We start from the raw sequence: 24,603 nt of genomic DNA, 5'->3' as shown, positions 1-24,603 counted from the left end.
TTACACTCTGTCTCCCCCTGTCCCTCGTTAGTCTTTATGCCCTCTCTCCTCCTTTATTGTTTCCCTCCTCTTCCCTTAGCTCCTCTCTTCCAACTCTCTCCTCAGTTATCTTCTCCCCTCTGCCCTAGAGCCTCTCCCGCTCTCCCCTTACGGTGTCATCGCTTGGAAGGGGGGTCATCTGGATCCAGTTCTGTATCCTCAGTAATTCATCCTGTCCATGCTGGTCTCCAGGGCGGTATATTATATGTCATATTCTGTATGTGTGAGCAGCTCACATAAATATTCTGAGCTCTGGGATGGGTCCAGGCCAACATCTGAAACCGGTTAACGGGGACGTTGTGGGAGAAAAGAGGAGTGGTGGTTTTTCTCCAAGTATATTATTAAGGACATTTTGGAAGAGAAAAGGGATGAGGTAGTCTCCAAGCCTGTTCAGGGGACCATTTTGGGAGAGGGGTGAGTTTGGGCTCTCGAATCCTCTCAGCAGGGACATCAGGAGGCAGTAGGTGTTGGATGCAGGACCACGCTGAGAGGAAACTCTGGGTGCAGAACTCAGGATGCGCCCAACGGGTTGCTCTGACAGATTTGCTCCTGATGAGGAGGGAACAAGGGGCGTCTTGTCAATCAAGGGGAACCAGACAGTCACCTACAGTGCCTCAACTGGGGCTCCAAGTCGAACCAATTAAAACAAAAATTCCAAAAAACAACCTGTGTGTGTGCAGGTTGCACCGTTCAAGGCCAGTATTCAATGGTAGTTTATCGTTCAAAGTCAGTCCTTCACTGGAGCAGCATCTGAATTTTCTTGGCCAATCAATCAATCAATTAATCAATCATATCATTTGTAAAGCGCACTACTTACCCGTGAGGGTCTCAAGGCGCTGGGGGAGGGGGGGTGCTGCTACTGTTCGAAGAGCCACAGAAGCATGCCTCTAGTGCCTTCTTGGCAGAGAAGGAAGCTATCGCCTGAGAGGTACGTAAAATTAACTTATGGGCCCAACTGGCTTCATTAAGTTATATTACGTCTAAGTTCTCCAGATGATGAAGGGTTGAGAATTTGCATTGGGGTCTACAGTGCAGCTCCAGGGTGATCAATATCACAGCTGTTACTTGCAGTCTTAGCTCCATAGGACACCAGGCTTCAGAGCTCTTCTAGAGCTGCCCCCCTCTCCACCAGGGCGACTCCATGGAGAACAATCCTAACACTTCATATGGGTTCTACTATCTGCAGATTCCCCTAGCGCCAGACTGGATACGGATGTCTCCACAGCCGTGCTCTCCAGCTCCGCTAGGTGGATCGTGTTGGGAAACAACTGTTTCAACGCATGCATTACAACTCATGCTTTAGAACGCATGCTTTTAACCCGCAAGCCATTACAATGAAAATGTCTTGCTGTAGGGGGTGTAAGGTGTTGGATTGAACTCCAACACCTTCCCTACTGTTGCACAGACTGGAGTTGGAATAGTAAATTATACTATTCCGAATTCCAGCGCACCCAACAGCAAGTCGGGGTAAAAAATTGCATTGTAACGGCATGCGGGGTAAAAGAATGCACGTGTTCTTCTCTGTTGACTTTGTTTTGACCCCAAAGTGACAGAGTGGAGCCGCATATAAACGCCACCCCTGCACGCCGCAAACACTTCCTTTCTTTCTGCACCTCCGAACATGGATACCGAGCTCTGCTCCCTTTTCATCAATTGATAAAGTCCTTCCAATTTGTTTTCCAGTGTGCGAGGAAACAATGTCCCCACCAGAGTCTACCTTGCCATGACTGTTGGAAACAGGTAATGGACCCACCTGAGCTGGATCGCTGGTATTTGAGCTCGGGGTAGGACTCCAAGGTGTGGGAAGAATGTGCCCTCATGCATCCAAAGGCAATGTGGGACCGTGAAGAGATGTTGTATGTCACCAACCGAAATAAGTCACTGACCTCGTTAAAGTCCCACTTCCACTTTGAGTCAAAGGAGTGGGCTCGCTCCCGCTACTGAGGCCACTGCAGTGACAGGTCCTCTTCGCGGTCGTCTGGTATTTTGAGGTCTAATTTTAAGAAGAAGCTGACGTGAAATTGTCCCGAGCCCGCCTCTCTCGGTCTAAATAGAAGTTGGGAAAGTGTCAAGAAGCCAATCCATCTCGTTGCCAATTCTTGATCGGGGAGCTGATGCCACAACTGGTTCCGCTGTTCCCCAAATTTCCCAGGCCTCAGCGATGCCACATAAGGTCAAGGTCTGTAAGGAGGCCACCCTTGGTATTTTTGGCACTCTTCTGGTTCCCTATTATGCTTCTTTGGGCCCCTAGAATCCACACGAGCCTCCAGTCAGGTTATCACTGTCGACTCCATCCTTGGCTCTGTCGGTGCCACTAAAACCCGTCTTGGGTGCTGCATCAACTCCAGTGGTGACTTATATTCCAGCTCCAAGATCTGCCCCAGTCTAGAGTTTACTACAGTCATAACAAACTGGAAAACTGGGAGGGCCTGCAACCCAGAATGTGTGAGGTGTCATGCCCCAGAAGGATCCCTATAGTATACAATCTGGTCCTCCCGACTATAGAACGCTGCAGACTGAAGGTCTGCACCTCCCTTGCTGAGGTTTTACAGTTTCACATGATCAAGGATCCCAAGGTAGCCACACTGGTACTAATGGAGGGTTGGTTGGAGACAAGGGTTCATTGAACTTTGGCCGGCATGGGCTTTTTAATAGCTAATCTGGACATTGCCAGATATTTTACGACAGGCGGAACCTACATCTCTGTAGGAATGGGCGATAGGCATGAACATTTGTGAAAGGACCAAAAGGTTGGTTTACATGTGGAGAAGCTGCAAATGCAAATTTGATAATATGTGGGCCCGCAGGTCTCATGACAAGAGGACATGAGATAGAGACTCTGACTACATTCCGAAAGTATTTTCATTTACACAATCTCTATGTACTACATATTCTGTATGCTTGCAAATCTATAAAATCTGCTGTGTTTGGTGCCATATTTCATTTTTTTTAATTGCGCATATATCATGCTCTAAAACTAATAAAAAAGAGTTATAAAAAAAATCTGCGCCAATCTCTTCTCCATCGATGCCGGTCCGACATCTTCGGAGGTCGAGCCTCTGCCAACTGCGGTGTAGCTTCGACCCTGCCCAAATTTATGCCTAAACTCCCATGCAGCACACCCAGTCCCCCTACACTCTGATTCAGACAAAACTCTTCCTCTTCAAAGTGGGCTTCCACAGAGGTGTATTCACCTTTTTTGTCTCACATTCTGGTCAACCTGATACTAATGATGGGAATGAACTACCCCAACACTATGATGATGATATCTTCATGGACTTGCAGGAGGTTGGTGGGCGGGATACTTCCCTGACACAGTGTTGGTTTCACTCCTTGAACCCCCGGAAAAGGAGAGTGCTTCATTGGCTGTAGTGATTAGGCATGGCACCAAGGTCCTGGACCACGAGCTGCCTTCATCCGAAGTCAAGACAAATGTCCTTACTGTGGTTTTCTACTCTGGCCCATCCTCACCTGAGCCTTACTTCCCTTTAATAAAACCCTTACTGAGGCCCTTATGGGTACTTGAGAGAAGCCTTGCTCTTGTCCACCGTGAACAGGCAGGTGGTGTCGTGCCACTGACCAGCACTGGGCGCACAGACTATCTTACGCAACACCCAGCTCCTAAAAGTTTGGTGGTCCAAGCAAAGTTAATCCCAATGCGTTCCCATCGACCCCTTCATAGAGCAAGTCAAAATGTATTGAGGGTTCGGGAAGTGGATTTTCTCTTTTACCAGCTTGGCATAGAGGCCAGTCAAGGTTGTCTGGCTATCATAAGCATGCCCTCTAGAACATCGCCAGCGAGATATTGCTGACAGTCTGGAAGAAGATTCAGGCATCTTTGGCTCCAACCATTCAAGATGTCCAGGATGCAGCAAAAAATGTAATTGGGGCTGCACTGGATTCTACTGAATGCTTGGGGCATGCATTGGGATTCAGTGTGGTGCTACGCTGTCACACGTGGATGCAATCCACTGGAGTATCTGGGAACGTGCAGATGTCTCTTATGGGTTTGCATTTTGATGGATCCACCTCTTTAGCGAAAAATTTGATTCTGCCCTTAAGTACTTTAAAGAAAGCAGAGCCACAGCTCATTCCTTGGCCTTACAAATCCCGACCAACAGTTTACTAAGCAGTTCCGACACTTAAAAGGCTAATCCAGAGGGCTGGTGTATAGGAACCTCCAGGCCCAGCTACCACCGCAGCCATCTCCCCAGTCCTTTGTGGCCAGGGACAGAGATTAACCAGACATCATGTAGGTCACCAGGGACCCTGTTCCATTCAATGCCCCGCCCTTGCAGTGTCAGGTTTCAAGTCGGGTTACTTGGCCCTTTGCTACACACAGCTACCCGTTGGGGGCCAGGATCAGACATTTTCTTCCCGGGTTGTCCATCCCATCCGACACATGGGTCCTCCACGTCAACCAACAGCGCTTTGCCCTTCCATTCCTTTCCGACCTACCTCAACTTCCTGCCACATCATAGCAGCTTTCAGAGGAGCAACTATCCATCTTGTTGCAAGAGGTTCAGGCTCTACTGGCCAAAGGGTATATTGAAAGGGTGCCGGCAATGGAAGTCGGGACAGGGTGTTTTCCTACTATTTCCTCATGCTGAAGAAGAACGAAGGTCTTTGTCGTATTTTAGGTTTTTGCTCTCTGAATACCTTCCTTCATGAGGACAAATACAAAATGCTTACTCTGGCACAAGTTCTGTCGTCCCTGGATCTGGGGGACTGTATGGTTGCCTTGGACCTGCAGGACACAGTCCTTCATGTGCCCAGTTTGCAGTCCCACAGACGTTTCCTTGTTTTCTCAAGGTCAATTAGGAGTATTTTCAGTTGGCTGTGTTCCCCTTCGGCCCTACCAGTGCGCCTCTGGAGTTCACAAAAGTGGTGGTGGTGGTGGTCACTGCACGTGTTCGGATGTTGGGGATACCAGCTTTTCACTGCCTCAGTGACTGGCTGTTGAAGACAGGCTTACCACAGTCAGTCGTAGACAAACTCCAGATGACAGCTAACCCCCTGACATCTTTGCGGTTCTCGATCAATGAGCCAAACAAAAGTCACACTTGACTCCTTTGTAGTAGTTTACTTTTATAGGAGTTCTTCTGGATGTTGTACAGTACAGGGCCTTTCCTCCCTCCTAGGACATTCAGGCTATGATCCCAATGTTTCAGCCTTGGTCTTAGATCTTAAGGAGAGCAGCCCTGAGGCTTCTTGGCCATGCATCCTGCTTGTTGATTATTCCAAGTGGCATATATAGGCTCTGCAGTGGTATTGTAAGTCTCAGTGGGCCCAGCATCAAGGAGACCTGTCAGATGTGATCCAGGTTTCGTAGAACACTACACAAGATTTGCTGCGTTGGCTGCTAGTCTGCAATCTGACGAGTGGACGACTCCTCTCCTTTCCCCGCCTTGAGTTAACGGAGGCAATGGATATCTTACGGCTGTGCTTGGGACTTTATCTGGGAGAGTTGCTGAGCAGAGGTCTCTAGTCTCCAGTGTAACTAGGCTCTACGTATATCTGCTGTAGTTGCAGGCCTTCAGATTGCGTGGGGGTCCTTGAAATGTTTTCACTTTCACTTAGTGCCACATTTTAGATGGAGGTAAGTAAAAGTAAAAACTTGCCATTTGTTTGCCCTCTCTAAGCAGGGTGGTTGGATGAATGGCAAAACCTCTGAAGGGGGTGCATGTCTGTGGCAGATATGGAACAGTCTCAGCCGCTTACATACTGAAGGTCCGCCCATCTCTAAATGAGGCGGATGGACCTTCATTACAGCGGAAAGGGTACTCCATTGCCGTTGCAATAGAGTACTCTTTCCGCCACACTCTAAATCAGGTTCTAACTTCTTAGAGCCTTCTAAAGGTGAGGTCTTTCAACGCTACAAAAGAGGCACTGTAGATGTCAAAATATTTAGTACTGTCCAGTTGGTACCACCATCTATTTCCAGCTTTCAAAGGAATTTCTATCTTTTAAAACTGGAGCCTGATTTTGCCCCACGCCTATGGCAGCCACCTCCTCTTTTCCAGTTCCCAGCCAATAGTTTAGGAGGATGTTGTTAAAGGGATGGTCTAATCCCATCTCCAAGGCCTCACCGGAGCTATGAGGTTCAAATTTCTCTTTCTAGGTTCTACTCCATACCAAAAGGCCCAGTCCACTCCAGTGGCAGGGAGCTTACTTTTCCCTCCAAAATAACAACTGGTCACAAATCATCACAATGCAAGCATTATCTTGGTAATAAGAATTGGTAATGTTCTTAAGATTCCCCAGACATCTCCATCAAGGCCAGCAAATCCCCACTGTAAATCTGGTAACTTCTGTAGGAGGTCAAAAGGCTCCTAATTTTAGGTGCGGCCCTACGAAAGCGAGATGAACTTTTTATTACTCCCTTCGACGTTAGGAAAAACAGCAGAGGTCTCCTCCCCATTGTAGCTCTTTAGGGTCTCAACCAATGCCTCTGCAGAGGTTCAAGGTACCAGTGTTAGCTTAGGTCCTGTAGCACTGCTTCCAATCCAACCCATTTGCTGTTTTCAGTAGACCTTCTTAGCTCTTACTTCCATCTACCTGCTCTACTGTACATAATAGGTTGGCTCTTTTCCAGTAGGAAACCAGCACTGTCAGTGCGCGATGGTGTCTTTTGGCCTAATCTTGACTCCCAGTGCCCCCATTAAGATACTGGCCTCTATGAAACCCTTTCTGCAGATGCTGGAGCTACATGGATGATTGCGTCAGGAAAAGTTCACCAAGGGAGCCGGCAAAGTCAGGTCTTGCCATGACCCTTAGAACAATGTTTGATCTTGATGTCTCAATGTACAAAACCAAATCCTTGCTAACACCAATGAAGATGGTTCTGGTAATCCAGAATATTCTGGACGCAGACTTGGAAAGACCTTCCTTCGAACCAGTACTAGCACAGAAACAAACCCTGACCACTTTTTTTAGAAAAGAAGGCCATTTAACCCTGGTGATTCCAGGGTCATCTGAATAACTGGCACCATGCATAGCAGTGGTACTCCAAACCAAGCCTCACTTGCTCTCCCTGAGCTCCATAAGCCAGAGCACATGAATCAGTTGCTTGGCCACAAGTCCGGGCCTATCCCGGTCAACCCATGTTTGTTGTCCTTCCTGATATGGTAGACTTATGTTCTTAAATTCCTGGTGGGTTCCCCCTTAATGCTCTGCAGTTAGCAAATGCCAGCCATGAGCGCCTCAACAGTTTGGATAGTTGGCCTCACTGATGTCTCTGTCAATACCTTACGGGACAGATTAGATATGCATCTCCACATAACTTTCTGGTGTTGAGAACTTTCTGGCCCCTTAAGTCTTTATCATAGCAGTAGTGAGGAGGTACGTGTGACCACCTCAACCGTTCTTGCGAGAACGTAGACGTCCTGTTGGTTGCCAGAAAGGCTTTCAAAACAATATAGTACAGAAGAAAGGGACTAGGGTTCTACTTTGGACCTTGTCAAAGTACATGAACGTACTCAGAGTAGAATGTCTGATCCATTTTCAAGCATCAAGCCGAATCAGGATTTCATAAACACGAGCCAGACCTACCATTTCAACTTAACTAAAGAGTTGGGTGGAATCCAACATGGCTGGGTGAGCCTGTTTTATCCAAGAATACCTACAGTGGTCTCTTGAGATCGAAAATTCCTGGTCCGATTGATGGACAAATCCTTTGAGCTCATGGGCTCCAGCAGAATATATGACATTACAATGCAAACAATTACAACACATGCTTTTACAACGCAGTTTTTATTGTTACAACTACCATTACATTGCATGATTTTACAACGCATGCTATTACCATGCATTTTTAAAAACTACCATTACAACGCATTCCGTTACAACATTTACCATTACAACGCATAATACTTTTAGGGCAACAGTAGGGTAAGTGTTAGATAGTGTGGGGGTAAAAAATACTATTCCAACTCCAGTGAGTGCAACAGTAGGGAAGGTAATGGATAGCATAGGGGTAAAATGACTATTCCCACCTACCCCAAATCCCATTCCCACCCTAGAACTAAAAAATCTCCATTACTTACCTTATAATGCGTTGTAATGGCATGCGTTGTAATGGTATGCGTTATAATGGCATGCGTTGTAGTGTCACGTGTGGTAATGGCATGCATTGTAATGTCATGCGATGTAAAGGCAGTTGCGTTGGAACAGTTGAATTGTAAAAGCAGTGTGATGTAATGACTGCGTTGTAAAGGATGTTTCGTGTTCCCGCAATTTGGAACTTCTCTCATGAGAAACTTCCTTCTTGTTGCCTGACAGTTTAAGCAGGGCTAGTGTCCTACGCACCTCTGAACATTTCAACATGTACAGCCTGGACAGAGGGGTACCGTAGATTCACCCCTCTCTGTTCCCAAGGCGTTGACTGAGTTCCAATTGAATGAGATTTTTCCCTATTTTTTCCCTTCCTACATGTCCTTTCCATGAGCAGATGCCTCACAGCTCTGACTTCAAGAGCCATATTCTTTTCCTTACATAAAATCATGGCGCTGTGTTCCACAGAGGACCTTCATGGGACAGTAATGTTGGCAGAGCTGAGGGTAGGACAACTTTGCCATATGGATCACGTCTCGCATTCTCCCACTTCTACTCGCTGCGTGGGACAGTCCCTCCACTGTATGTCTGAACATCCTCCACCCAAGCAGCGAGAGCTTCAGTGGCATCTCCCAGGCAGTTCAGGCTGGACTGCTTCCATGAGGCACAGGTCAGACTGATTTGCATATGGCCATGTCTGAACTGGGGTGGTGGAGTGAGCTAAAGAATGATGATGGATTAAACCCAGATCAGTTGACTGGGGGTGAGTGCTTGCAATGTTCAACCCTCCGTCCATCATCCCCTTTAGTTTTGCTTTGATCCCCCAGGCCGTACCAGTCAGAAATTCGCATTGGCCGCTAGTTGGCCAATAGCAAGCGCTATGTGTGGACACTTTGCTATTGAGGCCTCCTCCTGAAGCAATGCTGGAGTTGATCAGAAGACTCTTCTGAGTGCATTCACCCAGGCCTGGTCTGTTCATCGTTTCCTTCTCCCCTCTACGCCATGGAATCACACTGCAAGTTGTGAATTAGAGGATCTTAATGTAGGAGTAGCATGGAAGTTACCATTATGGTGCCTCAATATTCCTTGTCCAAAGTCTTCCTCCTATTATCATCTGCCCCCCTTTGTCCATCAGCATTTGGTGAAAAACTAGCACTGAATGCTCTTTTTTAAAGAAGCAAAATAACAACTGTACGAATATGTGTGGGATAAGGTCTGGTGTCTACATATGACTTGTGCATGGCACCTTCAAAATAAAACTCCATTTAACAGCTGTTGAAGGTGTTTCCAGTCACACCTCCAGGTGGTGCTGTGTTCACAGATTATCAGTGAGAGAGTGTATGCAGACTAGGAGTAAAGAAATTACCAAATGGGTAACAATATCCTTTTGTGCTACTGAACTTTCTTTATACTTCTACACTAGCGCAGCCTTAGCTCTGCCCCCAGATCCCACCAATGGCCTTTCTCTAATCCAGCAGTGACCCCTCCTTTGCCCTCTACCTACGGAAGTAGTCGAATTTCGGCGTTTGCGAATGCAAATTTGCTAAATGGTATGCATGAAGGAAAATCTGGTGCAAAATAAGAAATCTCAAAATTTGCGATTCCTTATTTTGCAATTGCATTTAAGGAATCGCAAATTCTGCGATTCCTTAAATGCAATGTATAAAGAAAAACATTTTTGCAAATTGTCCTTAAGGAATCGCAAATTACCACCAGCTTCTAGTTGGTGGTAAGTTGCGAATTCCTTGAAAAATGCACATTTTTGCATTTTTCAAAGTGACATGTGACGCACATACCTGCCCTTAGGGCATGTATGTGCGCCACATGTGCACCCATGCTTATTTCAGGGGTGCAACAGGGTGTCCTTTGGACACCCCTGCACCCTTGAAATTATTCTCAATTTGCGATTCGCAAATTGAGAATGACTTCCCATTCATTCCTATTGGCCTCCTGTCCCATAGAAATGAATGGGAAAGTATTCCTTAATTGCGATTCGCAATTTGAGAATCGCAATTAAGGAAAACTAAGAATTTGCAAAAAAATTGCGCATTTGTACACACATCCCAATCTGCGATTCTGAAATAGCAATTTCTAAAAAAGCGCTATTTCAGAATCGCAAATCAGGTTGATGATACGTATGGCCCTTTATCTCTCTCGGTGCATGCTGCCTCTAGTGATCACCCATATGTCTTCTGCCTTATTGTCGTGTATTATAAAATGTACATATCACATGAGTGGGATGGGGTGGCTGCCTTTCTCTACAGACATCTCCCCCCCGCCCCCCCCCCCCATTTCCCCCCCTTCACGCTGATGCTAATGGAGCCCTCTTGTCCTGTGAAATATTAGATGTCCTCTCTGGTTCCAACATGTCTGAATTCTGGCCGGACCAGTGGCATTTCTCTGACCCCAGCACTGACCTCCCGGCATTATCGTCAGTAACTCGTTTGACCTTTTATAAATTCTGATCTCTGTCCTCGTTGTTGTCATGTCCCCTGATTCTCGGTCTTCTTTTCACAGGGGAATATTGTGGCCGTGAAGCACATCAACAGGAAGAGAATCGAGCTCACCCGGGAGGTGCTCTTCGAGCTGAAGCATGTAAGGGGGCGTTTCATCTCTGTGGTAGAGGGGGGGCATCGGGGGGGGGGGGGCTCGAGCCTCAAGGGTGGGGTGGGTTGAGATTCTGGGGAGGGGCTGGGGCTTCCAGGGAGGGCTTAAGCTCCAGGGGAGATGTCTGGGATTCTGGGGAGGGACCTGGGGTTACCACTGTGTGGGTTTATGGGGGAAGGACAGATTTATTGCTCAGTATTTGTGGTTTTTGGTGAGGCCTAGTAATGGTGGGAAGAATCTAGGGTTTGTGGGAGAGACAAGCCTCCTCTGTGGAAGTGGCCTAGTGTTATTTAGCGGATTTTAGGAGTGGGGGGCTGAGCGCATAGGTTGAGCTGCCGAGAAAAGGCTTGTTTTTCTTGAGAGTTTCTTTGTTTTGTGAGCCAAGGACCTAGAATTCTGAGGAGGACATTCACTTCCGGGGAGGGGTTTGCTCATCTGCGTCAGTCCTGAGCAATATGGGAAGTGAGACTGGGCTTCAGGGGGTGCAGCTGCAGCTTCTGAGGGAGGCACCTGTGCTGGTGGGAGCTGCTCAGCTGCTTCTGGGGTAGACTTGTGGCTCTGGGCTGCAACTTGGCTTCTCAAGGTGGTATTGGGGCCTCTGGTTCGGGAAAAAATCGCAAGTTTCGTAGTGGATCGTAGACAGCGTTACATGTCTAATTGAATGATATTTTTAGGGACTGGACTAACAGGATTAGTTGGAGCTCGATGGATGGTCAGTGTTCTTCCAGGGTGGCAGAGGACCGTCTGTCCGATTCTGAGATCCAAGCTGGCCTGGTGGGTTCTAAGTACTGCGAAGGGAGCCACGACATCGGCTATGTCACAGCTGGCCAAACTATGTGTCGCACTGCTATGAAACGCAGTACTCCTGGAGCATCGCGCCCGTTGCCGTACTGTCAAAATTCTGTTGGTGAGCATTCCACAGGCGTGCTCAGGAAGGGAGCGTGCCTGCAGTGTTCCACTATTCTTACACACTCTTCAAAAAGAGAGACAATATAACAATGCAGATAGCTAAGCATTCTGCAACATTGCTCAGAAAAAGAGTTACTGCTATACTGCAGCTTGAAGGGGGACCTTCTTCGAAACTTTTCAGAAAAGCAACAAGTCTGCTGTGCTGAGCACAGTGTTCGTGCTGCCGTGTCACAGGTTGCAAAGCATTCTGCCACGTCACAGCTCGCCAAGCATTCTGGCGCGTCACTACTTGCTAAGCATTCTGCAACTATGCTTGGAAAAAAGAGTGACTGCTATACTGCAGCTTGGGAACTTTCTTCGAAACTCCAGAAAAGCAACAAGACTGCTGTGCTGACACCAGCATAAACAAGTCCCTACTCCACAAACTCCAGACTATACAGAACACTGCTGCTAGACTCGTCCTCGGCACCACCCGGCACGAAAACATCGGACAACACCTACGAAGGCTCCACTGACTTCCAGAGGAGAAAAGAGTCACCTTCAAAATCCTCACCCACGCCTACAAATGCCTACACAACACCGGACCCGAATACCTCAATGACAGAATCAACTTCCACGTACCAAAAAGGAACCTCCGATCTTCCAACCTCGCACTGGCCAAAACCCCGCGCATCCACAGAGCCAGAGCAGGTGGAAGATCCTTCTCCCACATCGCGGCCAAATCATGGAACGAGCTCCCGGCAGACATCAGGCACGCCCCACCCTGAACACCTCAGCTGAACGGATCTGCTGACCCCCCCCCCCTCAGCACCTTGAGACCCTCACGGGTGAGTAGCACACTTACAATACCCTGATTGATTGATATTTACTACAGTGCTCACGCCTGCCACGTCACAGCTCGCCAAGCATTCAGCCATGTCACAACTAGTCAAGCATTTTGCCACGTCACAGCTAACCAAGCATTCTGGCACATCACAGATCGCCAAGCATTCTGCCAAGTCACTGCCACGTCACAGCTCACCAAGCATTCTGCCATGTCACAGCTTGCCAAGTATTCTGCCATGTCTCAACTCGCCAAGTATTCTGGCACATCACAACTCACCAAGCATTCTACTTCAAACTTAAAAAAAACAACTCACCAAGCATTCTGCCACGTCACTGCCACGTCACAGCTCGCCAAGCATTCTGCCTCGTCACAGCTCACCAAGCATTCTGCCTCGTCACAGCTCACCAAGCATTCTGCCTCGTCACAGCTCGCCAAGCATTCTGCCACGTCATAGCTAACCAAGCATTCTGGCACATCACAACTCACCAAGCATTCTGCCACGTCACTGCCACGTCACAGCTCGCCAAGCATTCTGCCTCGTCACAGCTCACCAAGCATTCTGCCTCGTCACAGCTCGCCAAGCATTCTGCCACGTCACAGCTAACCAAGCATTCTGCCACGTCACAGCTAACCAAGCATTCTGCCTCGTCACAACTCGCCAAGCATTCTGCCTCGTCACAGCTCGCCACGCATTCTGCCTCGTCACAGCTCGCCAAGCATTCTGCCTCGTCACAACTCACCAAGCATTCTGCCATGTCACAACTCGCCAAGCATTCTGTACATCACAGCTAGTCAAGCATTCTGCCACGTCACAGCTAACCAAGCATTCTGGCACATCACAACTCACCAAGCATTCTGCAACGTCACTGCCTCGTCACAGCTCGCCAAGCATTCTGCCTCGTCACAGCTCACCAAGCATTCTCCTACGTCACAACTCACCAAGCATTATGCCACGTCACATCTCGCCAAGCATTCTCCCACGTCACAACTCCTCAAGCATTCTGCCACGTCACAGCTAACCAAGCATTCTGGCATATCACAACTCACCAATCATTCTGCCACGTCACTGCCTCGTTACAGCTCGCCAAGCATTCTGCCGCGTCACAGTTCGCCAAGCATTCTGCCACGCCACTGCCTTGTCACAGCTCGCCAAGCATTCTGCCTCGTCACAGCTCGCCAAGCATTCTGCCTCGTCACAACTCACCAAGCATTCTGCCATGTCAGAACTCGCCAAGCATTCTGCACATCACAGCTCATCAAGCATTCTGTCACGTCACAGCTAACCAAGCATTCTGGCACATCACAACTCACCAAGCATTCTGCCACGTCACTGCCTCGTCACAGCTCGCCAAGCATTCTGCCTCGTCACAGCTCACCAAGCATTCTCCCACGTCACAACTCACCAAGCATTCTGCCACGTCACTGCCTCGTCACAGCTCGCCAAGCATTCTGCCTCGTCACAGCTCATCAAGCATTCTCCCAGGTCACAACTCGCCAAGCATTCTGTCACGTCACAGCTAACCAAGCATTCTGGCACATCACAACTCACCAAGCATTCTGCCACGTCACTGCCTCGTCACAGCTCGCCAAGCATTCTGCCTCGTCACAGCTCAGCAAGCATTCTCCCAGGTCACAACTCGCCAAGCATTCTGTCACGTCACAGCTAACCAAGCATTCTGGCACATCACAACTCACCAAGCATTCTGCCACGTCACTGCCTCGTCACAGCTCGCCAAGCATTCTGCCTCGTCACAGCTCAGCAAGCATTCTCCCACATCACAGCTCACCAATCATTCTGCCACGTCACAACTCACCAAGCCTTCTGCCATGTCACATCTCGCCAAGCATTCTCCCACGTCACAGCTCACCAAGCATTCTCCCACGTCACAACTCACCAAGCATTCTGCCACGTCACATCTCGCCAAGCATTCTCCCACGTCACAGCTCACCTAGCATTCTCCCACGTCACAACTCACCAAGCATTATCCCACGTCACAGCTCACCAAGCATTCTCCCACGTCACAACTCACCAAACATTCTCCCACGTCACAACTCGCCAAGCATTCTCCCACGTCACAGCTCACCAAGCATTCTCCCACGTCACAACTCGCCAAGCATTCTGCCACGTCACATCTCGCCAAGCATTCTCCCACGTCACAGCTCACCTAGCATTCTCCCACGTCACAACTCACCAAGCATTATCCCACGTCACAGCTCACCAAGCATTCTCCCACGTCACAACTCGCCAATCATTCTCCCACGTCACAACTCGCCAAGCATTCTCCCACGTCACAGCTCACCAATCATTCTGCCACGTCACACCTCGCTAAGCCTGGTCTGAGGAACACTCCGGAGCATTCTGCAACAGGGTCAGATAAAGAATGAGACTGTTTTGCTTCACATGTGCACAAATTATTGTTAATAATGATAGCAATGGTTGGAAGAAAGGCCTTTGGGCACCCTTAGGATAAAAGGCCCTTAATTGCAGATAAGAACAGGTCAGCAGCTCTCTTTTCCTTCCTCCCCGTTTCCATCTCTTTCTGAATCGCCACGGTTTCTAATCATTGCTTAGGATTCGAGGATGGAGTTGTTGTTTTTTTAGCTCCAGGGACACCCATGAAGCGGGGCTCTGCCAATGAGGCACAAGGCTTGTAGCAGTGAATCACACACGGGGGACAAACATGTTTATGGACTAAAGGGGGCTGCGGGTTCTCTCTTCATAGATGACTGCGGAGGGGAAACGCATGTCTCCGCTCAGAGAGTCTCGGCATCCGGGGGCCACTCAGGGCGAGCCAGAGAGCGCCGCCAGGGCCCAGGGCCAAGCGTGAGCCGCGGAATGAGAGAGCTGGGAGTCTCGCTGCATGTCCGGCCTGTGTCTCATGCTCACCGATAAAACGAACCTGAAGGAACATCTTTCTGGAGCCCCGTGCGGTGGATCTCTGTGACACCTGTCGCTCGTGTGTGGTGTCCCTTTCTTGAGTGTCTCACAATCTATGAAGCCTGTCTCAGCTCCCTCGAGGAGGCCATTCACTCATGCAGTCTCCAGAGTCTCGCATTGAGTCAAGCCTGTCTTGATGCCCATAACAGTTGGACACCACAGCCAGGATCTTCCCTGGGGTGCTGCGGTGGTGGTTCTCAGCCTGGAAATCCTTCCTCTGGTTCCTTCTTTCCGGGGGGAGGGGGTGGGGTCACATCCTGGGAATCCTTCCTCTGGTTCCTTCTTCCCAGGGGGTGTCAGTGCCTGGGAGTCCCTCCTCTGGTTCCTTCTTCCCAGGGGGTGTCACACAGCCTGGGAGTCCCTCCTCTGGTTCCTTCTTCCCAGGGGGTGTCAGTGCCTGGGAGTCCCTCCTCTGGTTCCTTCTTCCCAGGGGGTGTCAGTGCCTGGGAGTCCCTCCTCTGGTTCCTTCTTCCCAGGGGGTGTCAGTGCCTGGACAGCCTGGGAATCCTTACTCTGGTAGATTCTTACAGCCTAGTATTACTCCCTCTGGTACCCTCTTCCCAGGGGGGGGGGGGGGGGGGGGGGGGTTCACATCCTGGGAATCCTTCCTCTGGTTCCTTCTTCCCAGGGGGTGTCATGGCCTGGGAGTCCCTCCTCTGGTTCCTTCTTCCCAGGGGGTGTCATGGCCTGTTTCGTCTCAGGATCTCACAGCTTTGCTCACCTGCCTGCGTCCATAGCCCCTCACCAAGGATCTAAACACCTGTAAATCCTGTCAGAGGATCCTACAGCCTGTGGAGCATGTCTGCCTTTCTTGGCTGCTGCCTGTGGATCTCGTAGGTTGTGAATTGTGTATGCGTATCTCACAACCCATGTAGCCTTTCTGCCCATAACACCCTCTTCTTGAAGATTTTACAACCTGTGTATCCTGTCTACAGAAAGAAGCTCACAACCTCTGAAATTTGTCTCATGTGAGCCCTTTTTTAGGATCTCACATATGGTGAACCCTGGTGCCCTCTTTCTTGCTGATCCTACAGCGTATGGAACCTTTCTGTCTCTCTTACCTTCTCTGTGAGGATCTCACAGCCTGTGAAACTTGTAGTGACCACTTATATTCTTCCTGTGAACTCTTCGCTATCTGCTTCCCACAACCTGGAAAATCTTTCTCCAATACGTTTGTTGCAGGGGATCTTACAGCCTGGTAGTCCCACTCTCTTTGACACTTTCTTCCATGAGGATCTCATGGCCTTCGGAGCCTGCCAGACCGGTTTTGCTCTCTGCAAAAGGATCTCAAAGTCTTTGAAGTCTGAGGACCTCACAGCCCTTTCACGTCTCCTGTGTCCATTGCTTCTCCCGGAGGATCTCAGAGGTTGTGACTCCTATGTGTGTTTCTCATGTCCTGGGGAGCCTTTCTGCCTCTATTCCCCACTCCCTGAGGATCTTATCGCCTGTGAACCCTTTCTCTGATACCTTCTGGTAGGATTTTGCATCTTGTTCATCTCTGTCTCTGATAGTTAATTCTTGTAATCCCCTATCTTAGGATCTCACACCCTGCTAACCCTGTCTGTGGTATTGTCTTCCTTGGTGATCTCACACCCTGTGAATCTTGACTCTGGTACCTTGGTCCTTATCAATCTCATGCCCTTCAATCCTGACTCTGGTACCTTCTTCCTTATCGATCTCATGTCCTTCAATCCTGACTCTGGTACCTTCTTCCTTATCGATCTCATGCCCTTCAATCCTGACTCTGGTACCTTCTTCCTTATCGATCTCATGTCCTTCAATCCTAACTCTAGTATCTTCTTCCTTCTCGATCTTATGTCCTTCAATCCTGTCTTTGGTACCTTCTTCTCTGAGGACCTTACATCAAGTGAAGCCTGTCACAGATAGCTTCTTTACAAAAAAAGCTCAGGTTCTGCCAAACCCTCTCTTAGGATCCCATACCCTGTGAAGTATACATGACGCTACTTAGCATGCTATTACTACGCATGCTTTTACTGCAAAGTTTTTACATCGCAACTACCATTACTCCCCATATTTTTAATGCGCAAACCAATACTACGCAAAAGCATTTAAAATATAAGAATCTGCTTTTAATGCGCTGTTAATTACTTCGCATATCACTGCTATGCAAAGATAAACCTTTTTTAATATATATTTTTTTTAAACGTTACCTAAACCCTGGGACGGGATTGCAGTGAAATAGGGGATTTAGGTGGCGGAGTAATTTAAAATATATTTTGAAAATTAATACTCTGGTATGTAATTTAATACACCGAATATTTTTTCTTCGCTTTTTTTCTTTTAATTAACACCCAAACACTTAGAAAACTTTTTTTTTAAAATACATTCAATACATACATAAACTCCCCTAATCTACGCAAAATTCTATATGCAAATACACTACCCTACACACCACAAACTTTTCAACACTACTCTAATCCCTTCAGCACTACCTTTAGTACGAAACTACCCTGTGCCACAGTCCTGCCCCTATACTCTAACACTTCCCTGCCCGTCCCCCTCACACTACCCTAAACCCTAAAACACTACACAAACAATACAACACTACCCTAAACCTTAAAACACTACCCCCATTCCGACCCTATCCCAGCCCGTCCCCTACACTGAAACACTACCGTACAAGACCCCCTGACACTACCCTAAACCCTAAAACACTACCATACACTACACAAACACTACAACACTACCCTGAAACACTACCCCAGCACAACCCTACCCCTACTACCAGTCCGTCCCCTACACTGAAACACTACCCTGCACATCCCTCCGACACTACCCTGCACAACACAAACACTACAACACTACCCTAAATCACTACCCCCAGCACGTCCCTACCCCTACTACGAGTCCGTTCCCTACACTGTAACACTACCATGCACAAAACACCGACACTACCCTAAACCCTAAAACACTGCCCTACACTACACAAACACTACAACACTACCCTAAACCCTAAAACACTACCCTAAAACAAAAAAAACTACTACTACTCAAACACCAACGTTTAAAAAATACACACTCCCACTTACCTCTCTCTCATCTTTGCACGTCCCGTCTCATCGTAACTCCCACAGCTCGTTGTAAAGTAATGCGTACTAAAAGCATCTACGAAGGAAAAGCATGCTCTGTAGTAGTAGGCGTAGTAATGGTAAACGTGCACTAAAAAATGCGGAGAAAAAGCACATCGTAGTAATGCCCGCGTAGTAATGGTGCATTATCTCGATGATATCAAAGCCTGTGAATTTTGTCTCTGGTACTGTCACCCTTGGTGATCTCACACTTGGGGAAATGTGTCTCTGCCACCTTGTTCCCTGTGACCTCTCTCTAATGGTCTCTCAGCCTGTGTGGCCTGTCCCTGGTGCTCCTTCTCTGAGGATTTCCTAGTCTGTGAATTTTGTCTGTGGTGCTCATTCCCAGAGGATGTTACAGTTCTGTGCAGTTTGTTTCTAGCACCTCTACCCTGAGGATCTAAGATGGTCTGAAACCTGTGCCTGGTACACCTCCTCAGTAGAGCTCCTGCCACTGGAGCACTTCCTTGGGGCCCCACTGATGACTAAGGTCTGGTGGGTCTAGACCGAATGGCCATAGCGCCCCTCCTGTTGGACGTGGCTGTCAAGGCAGTAGTGCTTTGTGAACTTGTGATCTGGCTCTTACGTTGCGGCCTGATAAATATCCAGTATAGGCACTCTGCATGCTAACGCAGTGGTAGTGGCCCAGGACCTGGTGGAATGGGCCCTCAACCCTTCCGAAGACTGCTTTTTGGCCATCATATAGCAGACTTTAATGCAGAGGACTCTGCATCTAGGCAAAGTCCATTGCTGCACCCCCTTGTCTTTCTTGGTTCTGGTGAACCCCACAAGAGCTGATCGCCTGCACAATACTCTTTGGTACAATCAGTGTAAAAACTGGATGCTGTCAGCCAGGCGCCTAGGCCAGCAGGAATGGGGGGGCTGTTAATGGGGTGGTCGGCCTTGAGGTTGCTTGAAGGCAAAGCCCTTCGCGATATACTGATAAGGGGAAAATTGTTGGGCATACTGCCTAGCAGGGTATGTAAAGACTGATGGAGCACTCAGTAGCTCTGCTCTCTTTAAAGTGCTAGAGGGTGGGACCGCCCTGGCTAGACCCATCAAAAGGCATGATCGTGAGGAGTCTCTGGACGGCACCCGAGAAGCCTGTGGATCCGGGGCACCACGCTAGTGCTGACCACTCTGCCTAAGCAGACTGTCTTGTCCAGGCCTCACTGGACGGCATTCGTGGCTGAATCTTGGCCATCTTTAATGGTCTGTGCCAAAATGTCATGAAGTACCTCTGGAGGTGCTACTAGAATCGCAGGCAACGAGTCCCATAATGCATGCAACTACCTCCCAGCAAACAGCTGGCGTTGATTGACCTTAGGGCGAAGCTGGTGGAAGGAAACAGCCTCTTCCTAAATGCCTCAATTCGTTTCAACTCTCTGTCCAGGGTGTAGTGGGAACATAATTTGGATTAACCTTTATAGTGGAGGTCTGTTCTATGGGGGTTTCCATAGTATGGCGCTGCTTTAGGGAGGCAGAGTCGCCCAGGGTAGATCTATGACAATGTGCCGCCTGCCTGTTTTCAGATGAGGAAGAGCAGGGTCAGTCCTAAGTGCCCATGAGAGTGTTGGTCAAGGGTTCTCTAAATGGCATTAGGTGTTCAGGTGACAATAATCCTGGTTGCAACACTTCCTTGAGAACATTGGTTCTTACCTCTACAGAAGACAGTTGTAGCTCTAAGACTTCAGCCGCCCTTCTAATGACTATAGCGAATTAATCAGGCTCTTCCATGAAAGGAGCAAGGGGTGGAGACAGACCAGGCCAGTGTCAGGGGAAGTGTCCAGACCAGTGACTTCTTGTAGGTCCAAATTAAAATTGTCATCATCATACTGTGGGGAGACTTTGTCCCCATCATCATCAAACGCTGGTTGTAATCCTGCAAGACCTTTTGGTCTGAGTCAGTCTACAGACCCGTCACGAGAGCAGGTACTGCTTTGGTAATTGTTTTAAAGGGGAGGTATCTGAAGTTAGAAGTATCCCTCAGAAGAACAAGTGGAAACTCTATCTAACCTCAGATTCCTCACTGCCCTTCCACCTCCCCGTTTTGCAGAATGGACTCTTTTCCATCCAGAAAAGATCCCCAATTAAAGGTCTACGCCCTAGTAAAAGCAATCAGTTTTGGGGCAAAATGTCAGAGGGCACGGCCAATATCCAGAAAGAAACTGGTAGCAGTGCCTATATACGTGTTCAGTTGTCGGTTCAAGGGGCAGCGGAGTCGACGCAGAGCAGCACAATTCCACCAATTGGCACACAAGGGCTATGTTGAAAAATGTTTCAGTTCCAGTCTGGCACCTGGGGATTCTTAAATATGAAGAGTATGGTTAGATGGAGTATCCACCAGAAAGAGTGTTACAGAAGGTAACTTGTTGTTTAGAACCTCTAACTTTTAAAGTGGACACACAAAGCACCATCCTTCACTTGATGTGCGACAAAAATTTGCAACTCTCCCCCCACCAACTAAAAATCACAACAACCTCTCAAGACACATTTCATTTGTAGTTGAACCTTCTACCCTTTCACAAATAGTGCTTGTGAGTACCTGGTAAACTGCTGGTGCATGAAAACTCCCCCACGCCCATTTGTTGCATACATATTTTAGTTTTCGTTCTCTCCTAGCTTCCACCGATTTAGCTTTTAATAGTGGAGAAGTGTGGCTCACTGGTTAGAGGAGGCAGACCTGGAAGCAGAGGTCAGCCCGGGACCAGGGTTCAATTCCCAGATCGGCGGGGTCTTGAGTCCTGAAATGTCCATGGACTCGACAATGCTCGCTCCGGTGCCTACTCGATTCACGGGTTCACACTCTGCGACTCTGGGCAATAGCTTGCTTAATCTCCACAACGGCCCCTCGCGGCGGGATACCTGGCTTTCACCTTGCAGATACCTTGCCGGGGTTATCTCACAGGGGAATACCAGGACGGGTTCCCTAAGCAAGCGCTTAGAAACCGCTCGGTGATTTGCGCTATATAAATTCCTGTACATTTACATTTTTAATGTATTACTTTCTTTTTCTTTTGTGAATCATAAATAAAGACATAGACCACATGATATCCTCCTTTATTCGATAGTTCTGATGCAATACCTGACAGATGTCTCTGTTCTCACTGGATATGATGCTCTTGTCCCCTCCTCCACCTTACATAGGATCCCCACTCTTTTCTTTTCTCTTCTCTTTTCTTCAGACTGTGGGGCTTATTTACAAGCTCCTTGCGTCCCCTGTGCGTCATATTGCGTGACGCCCCGGCGGCGCAACCTGCTGCGTGATATTAACAAACACATGTAAAGCCACCCTACGTAGCTTTAAGTGTGCTTGTAAATATCGCCCTTTTTACGCAACACTTTGCGTGTTAGGGCCATGACATGTGTGTTTCTGTGGGTGTTTCCACGCAACACCCATGTTCACTGATGCATTTCCTGATTTACGAGCACTCGTAAAACTGGAAATGCGTCAGAATGCTACACCGCCCCATGGGTGGCGTAGCGAGGTGCAACGAGGAGAAATGTTTTCAATGCGTGCTGCATTCTATAGCACGCATTAGAAGAGGAAATCACCTCAATTGATTGTTTTTGTGCAGGAACGTGCCCCTTACTGCACATAAACAATGTCCTCTCAACGCAGGCATTCTTGCACCATGGTGCAAGGATGCCTGCGTAGGCGCATGTCAGCATTTTGTGCGCCAGTGCAAGAAAAAGCACAGTGATGCAACATATTGTTGTAAATATGTTGCATCCCTGTGCTTCGAAACGAACGCAGCGCCGCGCAGCAAAATGACTTGCTGCACCGCGCTGCGTTAGTTTCTCGTTAGGGCCCTGTGACTGTTGTTCGTCCACACCCTGCCTGTCTCCTTGCATTAAAGGAGGACATGTACATAGAGTGAGGTGATGCCTCACACCCACTCTGCCACAAGCACCGCACGCCCACCCCTGCACTGGGTCACAGGAGTGGGTGCCACCATTGGGAGAGAGACACGCGTGGGGAGGCGCAATTCTGGTGGAAGTGGGGGGGGGGGGCAGGCAGAGGCGTGGAGCCTGCTGCAGGCAGCAGTAATCTGTTTAGGGGTCGGAGCTCTGGAGTTCGCTGCCCTGCCTCGCGGAGGTAATGCACAGAAGTGGCAGTAAGCGGGAGCTGCTCAGGGAAAGTGAATGTGCTGTCTGCTCAGATCTGGGGGCAGCAGAGAGAGCCGCGGCGGGGGGTGCACGGGGAGGGGGCACTGACACATCGTGCTGGAGTGTGGGCAGTGCGGCCAGTGGGCACCATGAGCGGAGTCTGTGGTGTCTGATGTGCAGGATGGGCATGGGTGCATCTCGGGGGAGATTGGCAGCAGAGATCAGAGGAGGAGGGAGGCTTGTAAAGGGGCGTGCACTCTAGTATTTTAGAGAATGGAAGGGTGGGAGCAGAGACCAGGGAGAGGTTACAGTGGGGGGCAGAGCTCCCTCCGGTGTCTGGGTTACCTGAGAGAATTTCAACACATCCCTGGGATCGCAGGAGAGGTGTGTGTGTGCCGGGCACGAGTCAGGGGTACACACGGGTACACCGCCTCCACCCACTATTTTCACAGAGTGGACGCCGTCCCCCCTGCCAAGAAGTTGGGCCCCGCAGAAATATGTTGAACTTGCCCCAGTGTCATTTTCAGACACCTGGACACGTTCAGCAGCTCCTGCACGTTGTCGGCTTTTCATTCTCAGCAGCAACGTGCAGGTAGTTAGGGGACTTTTTTTACACCTTCAGCTGTGCCAAAAATAAAGGCATAAGTTTAGGGGCCATCAGGCCTCTTTTTGATCGATTATCGGACGGGAGGCAGCCTAGAACCTCTCACTTAAATGCAAATGCACAGAAGAGTAAACAAAAGCACACTGCTTGGTATCTCTTCACAGATACTTAAGAGATGCATGCTTTTGACTTTTCCCAGTCCCTGTAAGAATGTCACATGGGATGGTCTGTTGCAGTATTTACACAAATAACAATATAAATAGCGCTATTTTATTTCTTTATAGCGCTACTCATCCTGATGCAGAGTCTTCCAGTGAGGTCACTTCCTGCGATGCCATGTGAGATGTCAGGTGTCATGACATCGTGTGCTGTGTTGGCACGCGTCATGATATCACTTGCATACTGGTTTATCAACAGGGAGGGATGAGGAATTGATGTGTCCGTTTCTTTCCCCAGGGTAAGTATTCAAGTTTATCAAAAAGTGAAAATGGACACTTGTTACACTTTTCAACCTTAGGTTTAAGGAAGAAGAGTACCCTCAAAAAACTCAATGCTGATTGGAGTGCGGTATATATGGTTCATCCTCCCCGCATTGTAGTTATGGCAGTTATCATAGGGTTTTCTTCAGTGTGTTGGCTGCCAGCCTCATCCAGAGGCACCTCTGGTTTCAAGTGCAGTGTCCAGAGATTGAGGGTTTCCCCACTTATAACGTGCAAAACAAAAAGGTGCAGAATAATGTTATAAAAATTGGAAAAGAATCCCATGGTTTATTAAGGGGTAAATTCCCAATAGAATAAAATGGTGTTATACTTGAAACAGACCGAGTTACTGGGTCTGTAGGTATTGTTATGGATTTGTCGACATGTTTCAGCTCCTTAGGCCCTAGGGGTCTGTGGAGCTTTCGTCAGGACTTACAAACAAGTACATGTACTCACACAATTTGTGCAGTATCGAATTCCAAGGAAATTTATTTCAAGGTAGAATCAGCTCTCCAAATTCTGGGTTTGTAGGATGTAGTGGGCTTGTCCCACAGGTCCAGGTGTAAATAGGTAGACACGGCAGACCAGAACAGGTACTTTTAGATGGTGGTTTATTAGCAGATAAGATGGTACAAGTTAACAGGTTAACAGCCCCACCAGGAGCAGACCTATTCGCCGCTCAGCCCATCCTCAACTGTGTCTCTCATGCGTCCAACATTCCACCACACCAAGATTCCAGAGAGAACTCTCACACAGGGCTGATCAGCTAGATGCAGGTACACAGAAATAACATGAGGATACTACATAGGACTCGTTGGTTGCTTCGGGGGAATCACTTCCTTAAGCGCAGAGCCGCGTGTGGATTGTTTTCCGACTGGTGCTGGCTCTGCCCCCGGAGGCAGAGCCAGCACCAGTCGGTAAACAAACCCAGAATTTGGAGAGCTGATTCT

At 48.6% G+C, this 24,603-nt stretch overlaps 1 protein-coding gene across 1 annotated transcript in view; it reads left to right on the top strand.

Moving 5' to 3' along the window:
- Nucleotides 1-24,603, top strand: part of NPR1 (natriuretic peptide receptor 1) — a 790,721-nt gene that overhangs the window by 625,449 nt on the left and 140,669 nt on the right. Inside the window, exon 10 of the mRNA XM_086947572.1 lies at nt 10,609-10,686. Within this exon, the coding sequence (XP_086803698.1) occupies nt 10,609-10,686 (78 nt within the window). The remainder of the gene's footprint in view (nt 1-10,608; nt 10,687-24,603) is intronic.

The sequence above is a fragment of the Lissotriton vulgaris genome, chromosome 12 (assembly GCF_964263255.1).
Source record: "Lissotriton vulgaris chromosome 12, aLisVul1.2, whole genome shotgun sequence".
NCBI lineage: Eukaryota > Metazoa > Chordata > Amphibia > Caudata > Salamandridae > Lissotriton > Lissotriton vulgaris.
This window is presented reverse-complemented; position numbering and strand designations above follow the sequence as displayed.